General features: G+C 46.1%; 1 protein-coding gene across 2 annotated transcripts in view; it reads right to left on the bottom strand.

Moving 5' to 3' along the window:
• Positions 1-19,612, bottom strand: part of MCC (MCC regulator of Wnt signaling pathway) — a 274,629-nt gene that overhangs the window by 68,332 nt on the left and 186,685 nt on the right. For both annotated transcript variants that reach the window (XM_024743383.1, XM_024743385.1), the window contains exons 5-6: positions 3,656-3,819; positions 1,369-1,575 (exon numbers count right to left, since the gene is read on the bottom strand). In XM_024743383.1, coding sequence (XP_024599151.1) covers positions 1,369-1,575; positions 3,656-3,819 — 371 coding nt within the window. The remainder of the gene's footprint in view (positions 1-1,368; positions 1,576-3,655; positions 3,820-19,612) is intronic.

Genomic DNA, 19,612 nt, shown 5'->3' on the forward strand with positions numbered 1-19,612 from the left:
AGATATGAGAGTGAGGAATGCTGGCAATAGCCACAAATGAGGAAAAGAGTTGATAACATTCAAAAATAGTAATTTCTTCTGTATTCATAAATAATGGCAATTATGAAACCTGCATGTAGATTAAAAGGAGAATGATGTACGCACACTGATCTTACTGAAAAGCAAGTTAAAGAGTAATGGTGGGGGCTTCCCTGGTGGCGCAGTGGTTGAGAGTCCACCTGCCGATGCAGGGGACACGGGTTTGTGCCCCAGTCCGGGAAGATCCCACATGCCGCGGAGCGGCTAGGCCCGTGAGCCATGGCAACTGGATGTATTTTTTTCTCCTCTGTGTGCAAAATTACCAGTCACAGCACAACTCGAAAGCAAGCTTCTAATATTGCCACAATGGAGAAAGAGAATAAAGTAGGTCTAGTAATTCAAAGTGAACTTCAGAGGGAATTGTTTCTGATTGCAGAATTCACTGCTTCACCTCCAGTCCAATCACAGATCAAATTAACAGCCAAACAAAGAAGTACTTGTGGGTTCCTAAGAAAAAACTCCATCTTTGGAAAAGTGAGTGCTTTAACAACTCTGCCAAACATTTCTATCCTAAAACATCAGCTCCTTTAGTAATGGCTGTATTTCCTAAGCAAAGTGGTTCTCAAACCTGTTCAGGCCATAGAGCCATTTAGTGAGCTGGGGTGACTACCAGGAATTACACACACACACACACTCTCTCTCTCTCAGTACACACACACACACACACACACACTCTCTCTCTCTCTCAGAACACACACACACACACTCTCTCTCTCAGTACACACACACACACACACACTCTCTCTCTCAGAACATACACACACACACACACTCTCTCTCTCTCAGAACATACACACACACACACAAATATATATATAAGATTATTAACTTTAATGAGTCTGCACTAGAGGAAAGGACATGTCACATTAGACTCAGTATGGATATGTGACAGCAGGTACTATAAGTTTCAAGAAAAATTTACAGAAGAAACTGCAAAGGGGAAATTCTGTGTATTTTTGCAAATTATAAAATATTATTATCCTACCTCAAAGGAAGAACATTTTAATTGAGCTTGGGCGAAGATGTGTGTACCCAGAGAATGGTTGAGAATCACTGCACTGGGATAATTTTTAGCATCCACTTAGATCTGCGATTGCAGAGAAGAGCGTTTTTAAAAATCTTACCTGTACGTCTCAGCGCTTTCAGAATACTTTCAAGCACGACTTCATCACCACAAAGGGATGGTGATTCACAAGACTAGAAATGCCACCAAATTCTTGGGGCTGCTCTTGGCTCGACCAGCTGGCTTCTCCTTTGGCCCCAGCCCCCAGGGAAAGGCCTGGCACTCACCCTCCTCCGCAGCCGGTCCCGCTCCTCCCGGATGGCGTTCATGGTGGCCTTGGTCCTGTTCAGCTCCTCCTCCTTGCTGCACAGCATGGCGGTCAGGCTCTCGTTCTCTTCCCTCAGCCCAGCCAGCTCCTTCTCCCATCGAGACCGCTCTTCAGCAAGGTTGGGATACAGGTCCCGGCCAAGGACCCCTTCGATCTCCTCCACTGTCTACAAAACACAGCCACAGAGACAAGCCAAGTGAGTTCCCTGGGAGAAACGGGAGGGGGAGAAAACAGGCCAGCCCGGGGTGAGTGTCCCCAGAGGGGTGGGTCCCACAGTCACTTCACTGCAGAAAGTAATCAAGACTAACGAGAGCCCCTGATTATCTACCCTCTCCCCATTTTCAGATGAGGCTCTGTCACTTGCCTGGGTTACAGTCTGTGTTACCCAGCAGTCCCCCCAGTAAGAAAAGCACCATCCCTTCCTGGTATTTAAGTCTATCAGTAGTGCTAACTGCCATGTCCACACAGATGTTTATCTCCCTCACCCACGGTCCAGAGTCGGTGAATACACATAACCAGACAGCAAGCCAGTTAGTGATCCCGATAAAGCAAATGTGAAGTTGCAAACTGCATACAAAATCTAACTGGAAGTTTCCTAAATTACAGGCTTCCCATGTTCCAACTCAGCAATAGGATAGGTCACATCACTGTTTACAGCTTTTAGTGTCACAACAGAATCAGAAGGTGTGAATGAGGTTCAGTCCCAAGGTAAGAAAGACAAAAATAAACCTCAGTGACACAGAAAAGAGTAAGTTCATTGTGAAGGTTTCTAAGACAGCAGGGATTTAATTAATAACACAGCTATGTGCTTAAAAAGAACAGAATCTTAATACTACGTGGAGAGTGTTTTTAAAAATTCATTAAAAACACCAGTATTAATGGAGAAGAAACACGCATAAAATTTGAAAAAAAAGGAACAACTCATTCTGTTTGCTTTCAGAAACTATTCATTCACAATTACTGTCCTTTGGAAAAGGAAGCATACACCAAATGATTTGGAAAGACGAGGTGGAATTGCCATGTAGGGGTAGAGGCAGAAGGCAGTGAAGAGAAGGGATGGGAAACAGGTCTCAGAAATGGGTGGCATAAGGATGTGTCACTCTTGGATGCTCACATTGGTTCCCTGATGAGGACAGTTACCCAAATCGTGCTGCCACTTTCCACATGCAGTGCTTTGTCCTTCCTCTCAAGTAAGAGACTCATGTCCTACTCAGCCCTACTCCAGGGCCTGCTCTGTCCCTTGCTGGTTGGCAGACACCCTTGGCTTCCTCCTTCCCTCTCAATGCTAAGGCTGGGGCTAGCACCCAAGCTGACATTACAATCAAATACAGGGTCTGGAGATTCCAAAGCAAGAAATACTAGTGGTTACTTCCCCAAACCACATCAACTATGTATTTATAATTGTGATGAATAAAGATGGGAAACCAGATGTATTATAAACATGCATCGTGGTTTACCTCGAGAGACCATAGCTCTTTTGCGAAATCCAGGATTCCTGTTGATAGAAACTTGGGCCCAGAGCCCTCAAACATTTTTCAAATAACACATCACATTTTCCCTTTATATAGGCTCCTCTCAGACTTTTCAGTTTGAATTGTGATGCCTAGGTCACTAAGCTCTGGTGAAGTAACATAAAGATACCAGAGGCCCTGTATCAAGGGGACTTGACATTCCCGTCGCTCATGATGCGTTTGTGGAGATGCAGCAGATTCTTCTCACCTGGTCCTCCCTAAGCAGTAAGATGAATGCACATGAAAGGCGGGACTGAGGTCCAGTCCAGTGGACTCAGGATAGATGACTCGTTCAGGCCCTGAACGTCCCCCTCGTTAGCACCATGAATAGATAACTCCGGAAATAATATTCCAGAGACCTGAAAGCTTTAACAAAATTTCCAAGTTAATCTTACAACCTCAGAGTGCTACATGATGAACCACACTAAAATGACATGGTTCAATACTAGTGGTCTAATAGTTTCCAAGGAAGTAGTCATTTTTGCAGCAAAGCCAGTGATCTTGACTATTGATATAATGACTTTTTCTGATGTGAGTCAACCCAGCAAAAATTTATAGGGCTCCTGCTTCTCCCTGGTGGCCCAATCTTTAGTATGGCTTTCTTAGAAACACTCACTCTCTAACAGGTCTCTGAGTAAAATCACACTTCAGAAGAAAGGCATCTGATCATTTTCCCTCATATGATCTGAAAAGAGCCAGACAGAGAGGATGGGGGTTGGGGGGGGGGTGTCCTACCTTAATAGCCAAGTCACAGTGCTCGCTGGCAGTGGTGAGCTGCTCGATGTGCCTGTCCACCTCTGCCACCGAGAGGCTGCAGCTACTCTTCTTCCTGCAGCAGACCACATTCTCCAGCCCCGTCAGCACCCTCTGCAGCTCCGAGTTCAGGTCGCTGCAGTTATCTGAAAGGGGATGCGGATACGAGTTAAGCAGGCAGGTGGGCGATGAGCGCTCTTCTGTTTCGCTTACGGAGAGGAACCCATTCAGGTGAAATGGATGGCAGTGGAGCTGGACGTGTCCAGGTTTAACACCGGCAGCCTGATCTCCCAGCCTGCTGGCCTTCTGAGGCCTGGGGCCAATGCAAAGGCTTTATTAAGGAGTTTCAGATCACGGCCATTTTCTAGACAGCCATGCCACGCTGCATTCTCTCGTCTTTCACTCAAAGCCAGACACATCTCAAGTTTCTCTAGTAAGAACAAAGAAGTGTCCCAGAAGGGGCTGTTAGGACTTCTGGTCAACCTTCCTGCTCAGCCATTCAGATAAGGACTGATTTCAGGAAAAGTTTCAGCTAAAAAGATCTCATAACTTTACTAAACGCAAAAAAAAACCAAAAAAACCCCAGAGTGAGCAGAGACACTAGGTGTTTAAAAAAAATAGCAACTGTATAAGGGACAGTTCTTGCCCTCAGCAAGCTTATAATCAGGACTTTTTTCCCTGATATAACCAATCAACAGGCTCTACTACTGCAATTTATACCACTTCTTCCATCGGGGGAAAACAAACTATTCTAACAAATTCCATATTGTTCTCCATGTGAATGTCTTGTAAGCAATTCTAATAATTTGATTCTGCCTTAAAAGTCTGGGTTACTTTTAATTGCTGGACACCCAGGGCTTAGTCCAGGGAGGAGAATTAATTATAATCTTAATGTGAACTAGACATATCTTAAAAGATAATTTTGGGGGGGCAAAAATCCCCTTAAGTCAAATATAAATATGTCAACCTATTTTGGATTCTATGTATCACTATGCCATTCAATTCTTATAGCAAGACAGGTGTTAACTACAGCGACTTATCAAAGTACACCTTTCCCTTACACTCGGCCTGACTCCTGTATGGAAGAAGCTTAAAGTCTTCACACTTCCCTCCTCTTCCCTTCTCATCGCAGGTTCCATGCCCTAAAATAGTCAATTGCCTTTGGCGCTCACTTGCGGAAGACTTCAAGAAAACTCCCAGCATTACAGTAAGAGAATTTCTCAGAATATTCTGGGCAACTTTATTTGACTGCCTATATCTACAAGTTACCTAAATCTAGACAGAAGCGAAGTGTGAAGCTTTCACTGCAACCAATGAACACAATGATTCCCCTCCTCTCCAACCTGTTTCCCCCACCTCTCCCAGCTCTGTGAACAGCACTACCATCCTCCCAGTTACTCTGGTTAACTCTCTGGCAACCCTGATTTCCTTTTGTTTCACACCCTAAATCCAATCCATTTTTGGACTGCAACCTCCAAAACATATTGCCAAACTGACCTCTTCTTACCATCTCCACTGACATCAGCCTTGGTCCCAGCCGCCATCATTTCTTAACTGAACCACCGGAACAATCTCCTACCTCCAGTCCCCAACACTGTAGCCAAAGTGAGTCTCTTAAGGACATAAGCTGGATCATGTTACTCCCCTGGCCCAAACCGTTATATAAACTGTCATTCAAATAAAGTCTAAACTCCTTACCAGAGTCTCTAAGGCACTGCACGATCAGACCTGTTGATGTTTCAACCCAGGCTGTACCGTGGAACTTCCTGGGGAGCTTTTACAAAACACCAATGTCCAGGCTCCACCCAGGCCAATTAAATCACAATCTCTACGAGTGGAGCTTTGGCACTGGAAAATTTTTTAGGCTCCTCAGATAACCCTAACGTGTAGTCGGGGTGGGAACCACTGGCTTCTCTGGTCCTTGCCTCATCTGTCCACCTTCCCCCGCATCACTATGCTATGTTCATGCTCCTGCCATCTCTCCATCCCTGGAAGATGCCAACCTCTCATCTGCCCCAGGGCTTCCTTTTCCTTTGTTGTTCCTTCTGCTGAGACTGAATTCTACCCAAATCTCCTCCTACATTCAGCTCTCAGCTCAAATGCCACCTCCTCACCAAGCTCTTCTCTGTCTGAAGTATGGGGTTCCATCTCTTCCCCCTTAGTCCCTGTCCTATTACCCTATCTTCTCCATGGCAATTATCACTATCTGCTCTGACCTATGTGTCTGTCATCTCTCCTCTACTAAAGTGTAAGCTTCAAGAAAGAAGGGACTTTGACCTTCCTCCTCATTTCATCTCCGACACAACACAGGCAATCAAAAGTTATTTTTAAATGACCAAATATAAATACCACATCATTATATATTTAAGAGCCAGCAAGACTAGAAATAGACTGTCAACAGCAGCATGTTTTACATCCACCTTATGCTTTTTGTCCTCAGTATGGACCATGCCCTGAACTGCTGACAACAGGAGGATAATCTCCACTGCCGAAGCCCTCTGGAGATGGATGGCAGGTGCCCATCACCAACTCAAGACAAGGAGGTCCAGAGCCAGGTGCAGCACTCCTTAGTTCCCACACATGCTGATGAAACTATCTCCCGAGCACACTTAATTCCGGGGTAACGAATGGAGAAGTTTCTCCAAAGGATCATTTACCTTGAGGTGCAGGGTTTCCTGGTACCCTGAGCTGCAGTGAACACACACCCCTGAATTATTTGGATTATTCCTGAGTGGGATGAGGAAGGAAGATGTCTCTATTCAGCCATTCATAAGGATTTCCCTAGCACGGCCCCACCTGATGCAATGATCACCCTGGACATGTCTGCTGAGGGGTCTTCACAGCAGGACTGGAGAGGTGCCACCAGGCTGTGTCCTGAGGATGTTGGGCTACAGGCAACAGGAGGCAAGTGTAGGGACCTGATCAGTCTTTCTTTCTCATTCTTTAATCAGTTGCTGAGCCCTGGCCTCAGGCTAGAAGCAGGGTACAGAGATGAGCATGAGACTTTCAACTCTGAGAGGCTCACAGACGTACGTGGCAAAAGCCACAGTCCTCTCTCCCACTACCCTGGGGAAAGTAACCACAGAGAGCATGATGCAAGTATAGGACGGAGCATCAGGAAGACGGAGGGGGGACTTCCCTGGTGGCGCAGTGCATAAGACTCCGCACTCCCAATGCAGGGGGCCTGGGTTCGATCCCTGGTCAGGGAACTAGATCCCACATGCGTGCCGCAACTAAGAGTTCGCATGACACAACTAAGGAGCCCACGTGCCGTGACTAAGGAGCCCACGAGCTGCAAATAAGACCTGGTGCAACCAAATAAATAAATAAATAAAAAGGAAGATGGAGGAGGGCATTTAAATTAACACACAGGCTGCACACAGCTCAGGAGCACATTCTATTCATACCTAGGAGGGCTATGAATGCTTTCCTTGGTCTTAGGAAGCCCAATGTGTATCACACAGGCTGGATGATGAACCCCACACACTCTTGCCTATTACCCACTGGTTTTACATAAGCCCCACCAGTAACCAGGTGACCCCTGGCTGTCTTTTGTCAGTGTTCCCAGTTTGGGGCCTCACAGTAGGACAGGGTGGCCAGGCTGGCAGAAGCAGATATTCTGGGTCCCCTGTTGGTGCTGTCGCATAGCACCAATCACTCACCACCACTCACCCCACCATCAACGCTACTCGATACAGGGTGGCCTTATCTTTCAGTTGGTGACACATTCTTCTAAATATAGACTTTGAATAAATCCTCAGTTCCTTCCCTTGGCCTCCAATGCCCTGCACGGTATGGGCCCTGCCAGGCACTGGAGCTTCAACACTGAAGGCCAAGGTAGTTGGAGTCTTTATAAAAGACCCGAAGTTTAAGTTACGGGACCAGAGGAGCAAGATAAGCTCAGACAAGGGACCAAGAGTTCCAGAACAAACAGAAAGGGCCTCATTTATAAACCACAATGAAATACCATCTCAGGCCCATTAGGATGGCTACTATATCAACAACAACAGAAAATAACAGGTATTGGTGAGGAAGCGGAGAAATTGGGGTCCTTGTGCACTGCTGGTGGGAATAGTAAAATGGTGCAACTGCTTTGGAAAACAGTATGGCAGTTCCTCAAAAATTAAAAATAGAACTACCATGTGATCCACTGCTGGGTACATACCCAAAAGAATGGAAAGTAGGCCCTCAGACAGATCCTTGTATATCATGTCCATAACAGCCAAAAGATGGAAATAACCCGTGTCCATCAGCGAATGAATGGATAAACCAAGTGTGGTACATACATACATCAGAATATTATTCAGCCTTAAAAAGGGAGGAAATTCTGACACGTGCTACAACATGGATGAACCTTAAGGATATTAAGCTAGGTGAAATAAGGCAGTTACTAAAAAAGACAAATACTGTATGATTCCACTTATATGAGCTATCTAAAGTAGTCAAATGCATAGGGGACAGAAAGTAGGAAGGTGGTTACCAGGGGCTGGAAGGAAGGGGGACAGGGCAGGTATTGTTTGATGGGTACAATTTCAGTTTTGCAAGATAAAGAAAGTTCTGGAGATCTGTTGCACAACAATGTGAATAAAACTAACAGCACGGACTGGTACACTTAAAAATGGTTAAGACGGTAAATTTTATGTAATACGTTTTTTACCACAATGAAAAAAAAAAAAGGCTCTTCATTTAGGTGATGATCACAGTGACTCTGGTTGGATCAGCACTCTTGACACTTCAGAAAGGGCTTTCACATACATCAAGTTCCACTCCAGCAGGAAGGTGGTAAGCCTCGCTCCAAAGAGGAGGAATCTGAGACTCGAAGACACCCAGTTACTTACCCACAGCTGCACGATGGGTGGGGGGCAGGGCTCGAAGTACAGTGTCGCCCTTCTGTGTCCAGGGCTACCTTCACCACACTGCTCCAACCCAAAACAAGTACTGATATGTGGACAAGAACAAGTCAGCTCAGCCAAGCCTGTGAGGGTACCTACTCATAGCCGCTGTTTCCCAGGAAAGGCAACAGAGGACATATATCAGAATTAAAGGAGGATATTAACTGTGAGTGGACTCGGAAAAATTAACCATGTATAATGTAATTCTTAGAACAATCACTAGAAAATAACGATGAAGAGGCATAGCCAGAAACCAATAAATAAAATAAAATTCTAAAAACTATGTGGTTAACCCAAAAGAAGGAAGACAGGATGGACAGAAGAACAAAAAATTCAGAAGGGGCAAACAGAAAACAAATAGTAAACTGAAAGACCCACAATCAATCGATCATTAACTACATTAAATGTTCATAGACTCCCCAAAAGGAAGACACTGTCAGCATGGATTAAAGGCAAGACTGACACTACGGAGAAGATGGAAGTTATCAAAAACAACAACAACAACAAGAGGAAAGAACAAGCGTTGACAAGAATATGGAGAAACTGTAACCCTTGCACATTGTTGGTGGGAATGTAAAGTGGTGCAACCACTGTAGGAAACAGTTTGGTGGTTCCCCAAAAAGTTAAATATAGAATTACCATATGACCCAGCAATTCCACTCCTAGGTACATGCTCCAAAAAACTGAAAGCATAGACTCAGACAGATGCTTGTATGCCAATGTTCACAGCAACATTATTCACAATAGTCAAAAGATGGAAATAATCCAAGTATCCGTTGACACATGAATGGATAAGCAAAATGTGGTATAAACGCATGACAAAATATTATTCCGCCTTAAAAAGGGACAGAATTCTGATACTGCTACAACATGGATGACCCCTGAAAACATTAGGCTAAGTGAAATAAGTCAGTTACAAAAGGACAAATATTATATGATTCCATTTATATTAGGCACCTGGAATAGGAAAATTCATAGAAAGTAGAAGAGGGACTTCCCTGGTGGCACAGTGGTTAAGAATCTGCCTGCCAATGCAGGGGACATGGGTTCGATCCCTGGTCCAGGAAGATCCCACATGCCGTGGAGTAGCTAAACCCATGTCACCACAACTACTAAGCCTGCGCTCTAGAGCTCGTGAACCACTACTGAGCCCACGTGCCACAACTACTGAAGCCTGTATGCCTAGAGCCCGTGCTCCACAACAAGAGAAGCCACCACAATGAGAAGCCCACGCACTGCAATGAAGAGTAGCCCCCGCTCACCGCAACTAGAGAAAGCCTGCGTACAGCAATGAAGACCCAACACAGCCAAAAATAAATAAATTAATTTAAAAAATACAAAAAAAGAGAGAAGAGAGGTTACAGTAGATGAGCAAATGGGGCAATATCGTTTAATGAATACAGAATTCCTGTTTGGGAGGATAAGAAAACTTTGAAAATGGATATTGGTGATGGTTGCACAGCTCTGTGAATGTACGTAGTGCCACTGCACTGCACACTTGACATGGAACTCCGGTGTGAAGGGTCACACGAGGCAGACCCGCTGCGGCACCTCAGGCTATGCTGTGCTTTGTAAAGTAAAGCTAACGGCTCGGTTCCGTGTCCATAGGACAAAGAGGATGTCCTTTGCAGCAAATACTCATTCTTCTACTAGAGGTTATAGCTTTATAAAAATGAATTTGAGGTAGCACATAGCAAGCAACCACGAATAAGGGAAAAACACAATGACTGGGACCAGGGAAAGGCTGAGGAAGCCAATGGAGGTGAACACAGTTGCTAGGGCTGACTCTTCTACTTAGTGCCGTGCTCCCTGGCAGCCAGGGCAGAAATGAATGATCTCCTGTCAAAAAGGAGGAAGCATTCCAGTTGCACAAGGGACGCAATGTGTTTTTAACAATTAGATGCTAGAAGAGTTTAGGTACCTGGGACTTCATATGTGGTGTGAAGCGATGTGTGATTGTGAGTCCTTTCAGCCACAATTTCCCACGTATGCAGATTTCATATGGTTTCTTCTGATACTGACTTTCAATTAAATTTAAGCTGTAGAATTCAAGTACAACGTAAAGGGAATTCTGGGCAAGGCTAAGCTCACACAATCTTGGCACTCTGCCTTCTAGCTGTCTAATTTGCTGTAGAGATGAAACAGAGGATAAAAAAGAATAAATGGAAGGGACATCTCCCTTCAACCAGAGGATGGCAGGGTTTCATAACCGGTGCAGCCTTTTTTAAAAAATATTTTTGAATTAATTGCCAGCATTTAAAAATTATTAGAATTTACAGCTATTCCTGTAAAATTAGAAGGTCAGGAAATACCGGGCCCAGCTCTTCCCATGACAGCAGTGGGCAGAGTGGCCAGCAGCTGCCCCTTTGGACTCGTCAGGCCATGGTGCTCCACTGTTCTGCCTGCTTTCCTCACCCCATCTGCTGCCCACCGCTGTCAGTCTGCAGCACCTGTCTGGGTGGGCCATCTTTTCCAAACGCAACTTGCCCCAGTTAGACTTCCAATAGCAGCTGGAGAAAAGACAGATCAGGTTCTATTTTTCTAATGAGAACCCAGAGCCTTAGGTTTTTAGGTTGCTGTCTGAGGGAAGACCCAAGCACCTGGGAAATCTGGAAAGGAGGCCAGAGGACATTCATGGCTATGGAAATGACGCCTCACCAGCATGCTTTCTTGGTTAAATACATACTAGTGGGCAAAGCTGGTTTTCCTCTTTCAGGATCAATTAGACCTATCCCCAGTGCTGTACACAATAAACCATACCAGAGTTGGTTCATTTTGAATACGGTGTTAAAGGCTGACTCTACTTTTGTTGAACCCCCTGTGAGAACCCTAACCCCAATAAAAATATACCTAAATAGGCTAGATGTTAGAAATATTCCCCTGGTCCTTTGATCCCAAGCAACGTGCATTTACCAGAATGAATCTGCTCCAAAATATGGTTCCCAACTTCAAACGTACTTACTCCTGGAGCTCGGCATTCACTTCACAGTTAATGGTGATGTGTCTGCCTAGTTTGGAAGCCCCTTATCCTCTTTTCATAATGGTTCTTTTTAAAGCTTTGCCTTAAAATCTGCTCTTCCAGTAAGCCTTCCCCGATTACCTATAGTCTCGTATTTACTTCTTTCTTTGAGGCATCACATTCCCCATAATTACTTATTATCTGACACATGGACCCTATGAAGTCTGGCTCCGGGGAGCAGGGACTCTGTTCATCCATCCTATGTTCCTAGACACTCACAATACTGGGCACGGAGTAGTACTCGATAAAGACCACATGAGTTGAACGTGTAAAGGTAATGAAAGACGTTTTCTAAGTTAATTTTTTTTTTTTTTTTTTTTTGCTGTACGTAGGCCTCTCACTCTTGTGGCCTCTCCCATTGCGGAGCATAGGCTCAGGATGCGCAGGCTCAATGGCCATGGCTCATGGGCCCAGCCGCTCCACGGCATGTGGGATCCTCCCGGACCGGGACACGAACCTGTGTCCCCTGCATCGGCAGGCGGACTCTCAACCACTGTGCCACCAGGGAAGCCCTAAGCTAATTTTTAAAAGTATCAAGTTTTGTTTTTTTTTGTTTTTTTTTTTTCGGTACGCAGGCCTCTCACTGTTGTGGCCTCTCCCATTGCGGAGCATAGGCTCAGGATGCGCAGGCTCAATGGCCATGGCTCATGGGCCCAGCCGCTCCACGGCATGTGGGATCCTCCCGGACCGGGACACGAACCTGTGTCCCCTGCATCGGCAGGCAGACTCTCAACCACTGCGCCACCAGGGAGGCCCAAAAGTATCAAGTTTTGTTAGACTGCTCACTGACAAAGTATCATCAACTTGGAAAATGTGCTTGTGGCATGCGAATGTGGTCTGCAGAACCTCTTCTCACAAAAACAATGTCCACAGCGATGGGTGGGGTTGCAGTAACACTAGTGAGGTCTGTACTTTATTACCATTATAGACGAAATAGGCTTCCGGGGCTGGTCTGGGCAGCTAACACTCCTCTATGACACTGGTTTTAAGGAAAAAGATGTCATGAGTTCCTAACAACCCAAAAAACAATCCAATCTGAGAAGGCATGGTCTGCTTAGAAAATAAAGGCTGCTTATCTTAGGAAAGGAGTTCATGAACCTAACAATCATGGGAGCTCATTCTGAGCAAACGTGGTGGATCAACGCCTTTCCATATCTATCTTAAACTCTAAGTCTCTTTTGGGTGCTGAAAAATTACTGAACAGTAGAGTTTGAGGGAAATATTTCAAAAGTACCACAAAGTGAAGTGGAGCCATAATCTTTCCCGCTCTCAAGCTTGGTTACTCTGTAAGGAAAGTTCTGGAATGATATTAGGTGGCCTCCTTGGCCACTCGGCCCTGCTAACATTCACAGACAGGCCTTGTTTGACCAGGCTCAGATCCCCGGGAGGAAGCGCACAGTCTCCTTAGAGAGCCCCTTGTGAGTCAATGTTCGAAACTTCTAAGCCTTCCCTAGGCTTGGTTCTCAGGGACGACCAACATCATGAACCTCCTGGGATAAATTGAGCTGCCCAGTTAAAGTAAGGAGAAGAAAAACAAAAGCAACACAGGGCTTGGGCTGTTGCATCGTCAAGTCAGGGTACTAGTTTCAGTCCTGTCTAACTTTTCCAACCTGGGGACTGGTTTCTCAAAGTTTCAGAATCAGGTTACCAATGATCTGATTCTCCTCGAAAAATTCTCTGCTGGAATATAACTGCCTACTTAGTGCCTCATTCCTAACAAAAATCCAGTTTTCTCTGGACAGGCTGCCTTGCCTTTGTAAACTCTTCTCTCCCACTCTGCAGAAATCATTTTTAGAGAAGGCGGGACTGCTTTCCCTGCCCCGACCCCCCTTTGTCCCCACTGCGAGGGGCTGCTCGACACTTTGGAAGATTTCTCCTGAAGCCTTTAAGCCTCATGGGCCATTAAGCCAGGAAAATCTGGCTTCAACATTAAACTTATTTCATAGTCACAGTCATGCCAAATAGCCAGGTTTCATGTGTAAATTCTTCCTTGGTTGTCCTCCAAAAACTACGCACAAGAAGGAAATCTCTATCTAAATGATCACACCAGCAAACATGGTATCATATGCTTCCTGTCCTCACTGAGGGTTTAATAGTTCAGCATTGCTAAATTCCACAAAAATAAGAATTTCTCACCTAAAACCAGAAAAGATCTCAAAACACAGGAGCAGAACCCATCACAGCCTGCGCAAAAGCCCATCAGATCAGGGATTTTGTTTGGTTTACAGACAGCTGCTCCAGACAAGCTTTGCTGTTCCATGAACAGAGTCGGAAAGACAGCCTGCTAGAGGGAGTGCGCCCCACAAACGCTAACATGCATGACGCAACACTGAGCCCATCTCACACACATCTGTGCTCAGCTCTACTGCAACACCCAGAATGGTTTGGTCTAAGGGTGTTGTTTCTAAGACGGAGATCTGCAAGATCTCAGTGAACAGCAAATACTCTGCTAGTAAGCCAGGTGCTGTAACCAGACAGCTGCTCCCTAAATTCTGCCACCAGTACTAGAGACCTCAAAGGAGGGCAGTAAGTAGAGCACACCATCCATAAGCATGCTTCACCGTTTAAGCAGGGGTGTGTAAAAGCAAAGCCATCTATAGAAACACGGGCGGCAACAGCAAAGACAACTGCTTAGCTGTGCGGTCTTGGACAAATGACTTGCCCTCTCTGAACTCTGTCATCCCAGTTTTACAGATGAGGAGAGTTACAGGGCCTCCTTCAAGGCTGAGGATTGAACATGAGGATGCATGTAAATGCTCAACACAAAGTAAGTGAACAAAGCATGTTAGTTATGATATGCAGCCTCCCTTTGAACTAGAACTCTCTGCCAAATTACAAAATAGAAATCCCAACTCATAATTCCTACCTTATCTTTGTCTACTTAATTACCTTTACTTTACAAACGATTATGTGACCAGGTTTGAACAGAGGTAATGCAATTCATTTTAAGATGCAGTGTGACACCACCGGGACCTTTCTGCTGTATATGACCGCTTAGGTAAGTCAAAACACTTTCTAAATTGCTGGTTTACTCCTCCAGGCTCTGAGGACCGCGCCCTGGAGCCAGCTTATCGAGAGGCCAGCCAGGCTGTGATGAGTGGGGTTTGAAAACAAACGACAAGTGCGTTTTGATGAAGGGAATACTCCTGTTTTCTTAAGTGGAGATCGCCAAATATACTGCAGCAAACTCTGTATATAAAATCCAGCTCAAGAAAACCTCTGGGTTGCTAATGCAAGTTTGCAAATATAGCAGGCATAATGAAATGGCTACTTTTTAATGATTTCCTATGATGGTGTTTATTTTATTTATTTATTTATTTATTTTTCTATTTTTCTTTTGCGGTACGCGGGCCTCTCACTGCTGTGGCCTCTCCCGTTGCGGAGCACAGGCTCTGGACGCGCAGGCCCAGCGGCCATGGTTCACGGGCCCAGCCGCTCTGCGGCATGTGGGATCTTCCCGGACCGGGGCACGAACCCGTGTCCCCTGCATCGGCAGGAGGACTCTCAACCACTGCGCCACCAGGGAAGCCCGGTGTTTATAAATGGTAGCTTTTTTCCCTACTGAAGCAATTTCATAGGAAAATGGCACAGGAGTTAAGAAGATGCAGCCAATGAACATGCAGGGGCGGGGCTCAGCTGGGGCCTTAATCAGGTCCTCCTCCTTGCTGCCCGGGTGCCTGCCCTCCACGGGGACCTGGCAGGTACCGGCCATGCCCACAGCACTCTCCTCCTGCCCCCTGCTCTTGGCTTGCATCGTTCCCACTTATCCCGCAGCTTTCTGCTTAGATGTGACTACTGGCCACGTCTTCTGATGCTCCCACTTGAGGGTGTCGCTAGGGGCCCCTGCCCACCTCCTTTTGTGGTCCCACTGCCAGTCATTCCCTGTTTCCTTTGCATCCTCCAAAGAACCATGAGCTCCAAGATGGTGTTCACTGTTCCTCACGTATCTGGGAGCCTCCTACGAGCGGGCACTGTTACTTCGGTAAACAGGAGAGCCGAAGTCCCTGCCTGCATGGAACCTGCATTCTAGTGCAAGAGACTAACAAAGACTGGTGATACGTATATAAGGAAATAAATGCAAACACGAGGTATCATTGGGTAGTGCTAAGTGCTGTGAAGAAAAATGAAGCAGGGACGGGAAAGGAGTACCTGCGTTGTGAGGGTGAGTGACAGCACCAGGACTCTACCAGGGGGTTGGGGAATGCCTGTGATGAGAGGACAGCTGACTGACATGCATCAGAGAGGCACGTGTGGACGCAGAAACCCTGAGGCCAGAGATGCTGGTCAGGTCTGAGGGACAGCAAGGAGGCCAGTGTGGCCAGAGCTGGGAAGACAACAGGAGAGTTGCGGAGGGACTTCCCTGTTGGTGCAGTGGTTAAGAATCCACCTGTCAACGTAGGGGATGCAGGTTCGAACCCTGGTCTGGGAAGATCCCACATGCCGCAGAGCAACTAAGCCCGTGGGCCACAGCTACTGAGCCTGTGCTCTAGCGCCCGCGAGCCACAACTACTGAGCCTGTGCTCCACAACAAGAGAAGCCACTGCAATGAGAAGCCTGCCCACTGCAACTAGAGAAAGCCACGCGTGGCAACCCAAAGTAGCCAAAAATAAATAAATAAATAAATTTAAAAAGAAAAAAAAAGAAAGGGAGAGTTGGGGAGGATGAGGCCTGAGGTGGGTATGCCCAGGTTCTGGGGGCCCTAAAGGCCAGGGTAAGGAGCGGGGATGTCACTCTGGGGTGAGGGATTTGAGCGTGGGAGCAGAGTGATCTGATGGCGGGTTCTGAGTCTCACGTGCCCAGTCTCCAGCACAGCTCCCAGTGAGCTGCTGCATAGATGAATGAAGCCCTCCTATTGTGGACAGAGAACATACACAGGCATCGGGCAGAGAGGGTCCCTTCCCCCCCAGGAGCCCAGTCTTGTCAGGAATGATACTACCACCAGTTACAATGAACACGTATTTTTACTGAGGGAAAAGATGAAAATAAACAACCTGGGAAAACAAAGCCAGCTCACAGTGCAGACAAGCAGACACTGGCTCCTGCGTGGGGCGCCCGGGCTACAGATGCTCCCTCACAGCTGGAACCCTGAGATGCCCCACAGTGAAGACGCCCTGCCCACAGGATTGGGGTTTGCCCTCCACTCCCCCAGCTTATTTGATTAAGAAACTTTGTTGCAGTGTGGCTCACTTGCTTCATTTCATAAAAAAACAATTTCAGAGAAATGAATGGAGGGATCTGTGTAGGAATGTCTCTTTGCAGTGATCAGAAACTTCTCAGCTGCTCTCACTTATCTGACTGCCTAAGGCTAGAAGGCTGAGTCCAGAAGCTCGGGGCCACTAGGGTTAGAGATTCTGATGCTGGTATAGCTGAGCCCTTTGGACTTGGGCCCACGGCTGGGCTGATCGCAGGGGTCTGTGTGTGTTGTGACTTAAGGCCCAGGGTCTGGGTTCAGGTTAGTGTGAGGGAAGCCGTTTCAGCCTAAAGCAAAGGCCCCAGGCCTGGGAGGTATCACTCCTCCTCAACCCATTTTTGTCTGGCTCAAGCTGGTATCAGTATACAGCTCTCAGGGACTTTGATGTAGCTAAATCCATCTTATCCGGCCTTAGCAGCAATCCATCCTGCTGACCCCTTCTTCCTTATTAGAGCCTTCCCTGCCCCACTGGCTGGTGGACAGGGCTGTCCTCATTTCCTTCTTACAGCTTCAGCTGATTGAATGGTTGACGGATTGGGTGACTACTTCACTCCTTCATTCAGACAAGTATCTCTGAACACATACTATGTGCCAGGCCATGTGGTGGGCTCTGGAGAGATACTACTAGACAAAACAAACATGCTTCTGCTCAGTGGGGTTTAGCGGGAGCATCAGTCAAGCAAAGAAATACAAACACATTGCTTGAAATTTCAGTGTGATGTAAGAAGGAAACTAATGGGGCAGTGAGAGTCAGCACGAGGCCTTGCACAGACTGGTGCTCACAAGATGCTTTTGGAGGAGGTGCATTTAAACCGAGACTGAAAAGCTGAGAGGGGCATCCCTGCTGCGAGCTGCTGCTGAGTTTCCTCTTCAGCGGGTGGCCCCCTAGGCTTGGTCTCCAGCTCTCTGCAGTTCTCGCTCCTCACATCGACTTCCATTGCTTCAGTAACTACCTGCAAACAGCCTGATGTCTCCCAACTGCTTTCTTCAGCCAGACCTTTATTGGCTTATTTATACCTACTGCCTTCCCAACATCTCCACCCAGATACCTCCAGATGCCTGAAACTTATGCCCAAACAAAACACAAGATCTCTACCCTACTCCACCCTCCCCCAAGTAAAACAAAATACAATGCAGAGCAAAACCACCTTTTTCCCTGCTTTCATATTGGCGATTGGCCCTACCGTCTATCCACTGTGCGAACGAGACACTTACAGGAGATCCCCACATGCCTACTTCCTCCTTCACCCTGTTACTGATCCTTTAGCAGATCTTGCTGACTTTCTATACTCATCTGCTTTTCCACACCTCAACTGCCACCACCCTAATCCTATAAACAATTTTGCCCACCTAGACTTTTGCAGTAGTTTCCTAGCTGGCCTCCCCCATTCACTCTTTTTTTTTTTTTTTTTTTTTTTTTTTGCAGTGCGGGGGCCTCTCAATGTTGTGGCCTCTCCCGTTGTGGAGCACAGGCTCCGGTCGCACAGGCTCAGCGGCCATGGCTCACGGGCCCAGCTGCTCCGCGGCATGTGGGATCTTCCCAGACCAGGGCACGAACCCGTGTCCCCTGCATCGGCAGGTGGACTCTCAACCACTGCGCCACCAGGGAAGCCCACCCATTCACTCTTGATCCACTGATTCTTTCTCTTCACCACAGAGTAATTGATTCAAAATGCAAATTTGATCATTTCATTCCCCCAACCCCCAACTATTAAAATCATTCAGTGGTTTCTTGTGGGTCTTTGAATAAAGGTCAGACTCTCTAACATGGTCTATAAGATCTTGCACCATCTGACTCCTGCCTACCTCTCCAAGCCTCTATCTCACATCTCTGTGCCCTCCACACAGGATGACCTTTTCTCACGGCCTTGAATACATCTCTCCCTTCTCCCTTGAATGCCGTTTCCTCTTTTATGTACTCAATTCCTACTTATCCTCCGATCTCAGCTCAAATGTTACTTCCTAGAGGAAGCTATCCTGGAAATCCTAAACTGAATCCCTTTGACACACTGTCACGGTACTACGTTCTTGGTGTTATAGCACGTATATAGGTTGATAATTAATCTAAGTGTTTAATATTTGATTAAAGTCTCTCTCTCCAACGAAATTTTGAGTTCTATTGTAAATCGTACTATGCTTTCTCTTCCTTCTCCTCGTTCTTTTCCCATCACTGCCCTGTGCATGAACATTTCCTAAGATATAGTGCCTCTCCCCATTTTGACTCCACACCCTTTCAACCATAGGGATCTCCTTACCTTATAACTTCAAAGCCTTTATCCTCAACCCCAATCTCTCCAGAGATCTAGTTAAGCATCTCCAAGTAGACCTGAGGTTTTGCAACCTTTCGACTGCACCCCATAGCTGGAACATTTCACTTGGCAACTTACAACATATAAACTTCCAACAAATAAGCTTCATGAAACAATACTGTCATTGTTTTTTTCCTATTTGATTTCATTTTAAAAATATTTTATTGTTTCATATAATTTCAAGACCCATTAATGGGCCACAACCTGTAGTTTAAAACACACCATACCAACACACTGTGCCACGTATTTCCACATGGACATTTCTCTACAAGCTCAGACATAATATATCCGTTTCCCGACTCATTCCTCAACCAAGCTTCCTTACGAAGGAACATAATCATTCTCTTAGTCATTCAGGATGAACATGTTAGTCATTTTGGATTCCTCCTTACCCCAAAGTTGCTGAAACCTATTGGTTCTCCCACTGTGATATGTTGCTACTTACTCCACCCTTTCCATTCCTGCCATCTCAGTTCAGATTTTACTATAACTTGGAACACTGCCACAGCCTTTTTTTTTTTTTTTTTT

Source organism: Neophocaena asiaeorientalis, unplaced genomic scaffold (assembly GCF_003031525.2).
Source record: "Neophocaena asiaeorientalis asiaeorientalis breed wild unplaced genomic scaffold, Neophocaena_asiaeorientalis_V1.1 scaffold26, whole genome shotgun sequence".
NCBI classification, from domain to species: Eukaryota; Metazoa; Chordata; class Mammalia; order Artiodactyla; family Phocoenidae; genus Neophocaena; species Neophocaena asiaeorientalis.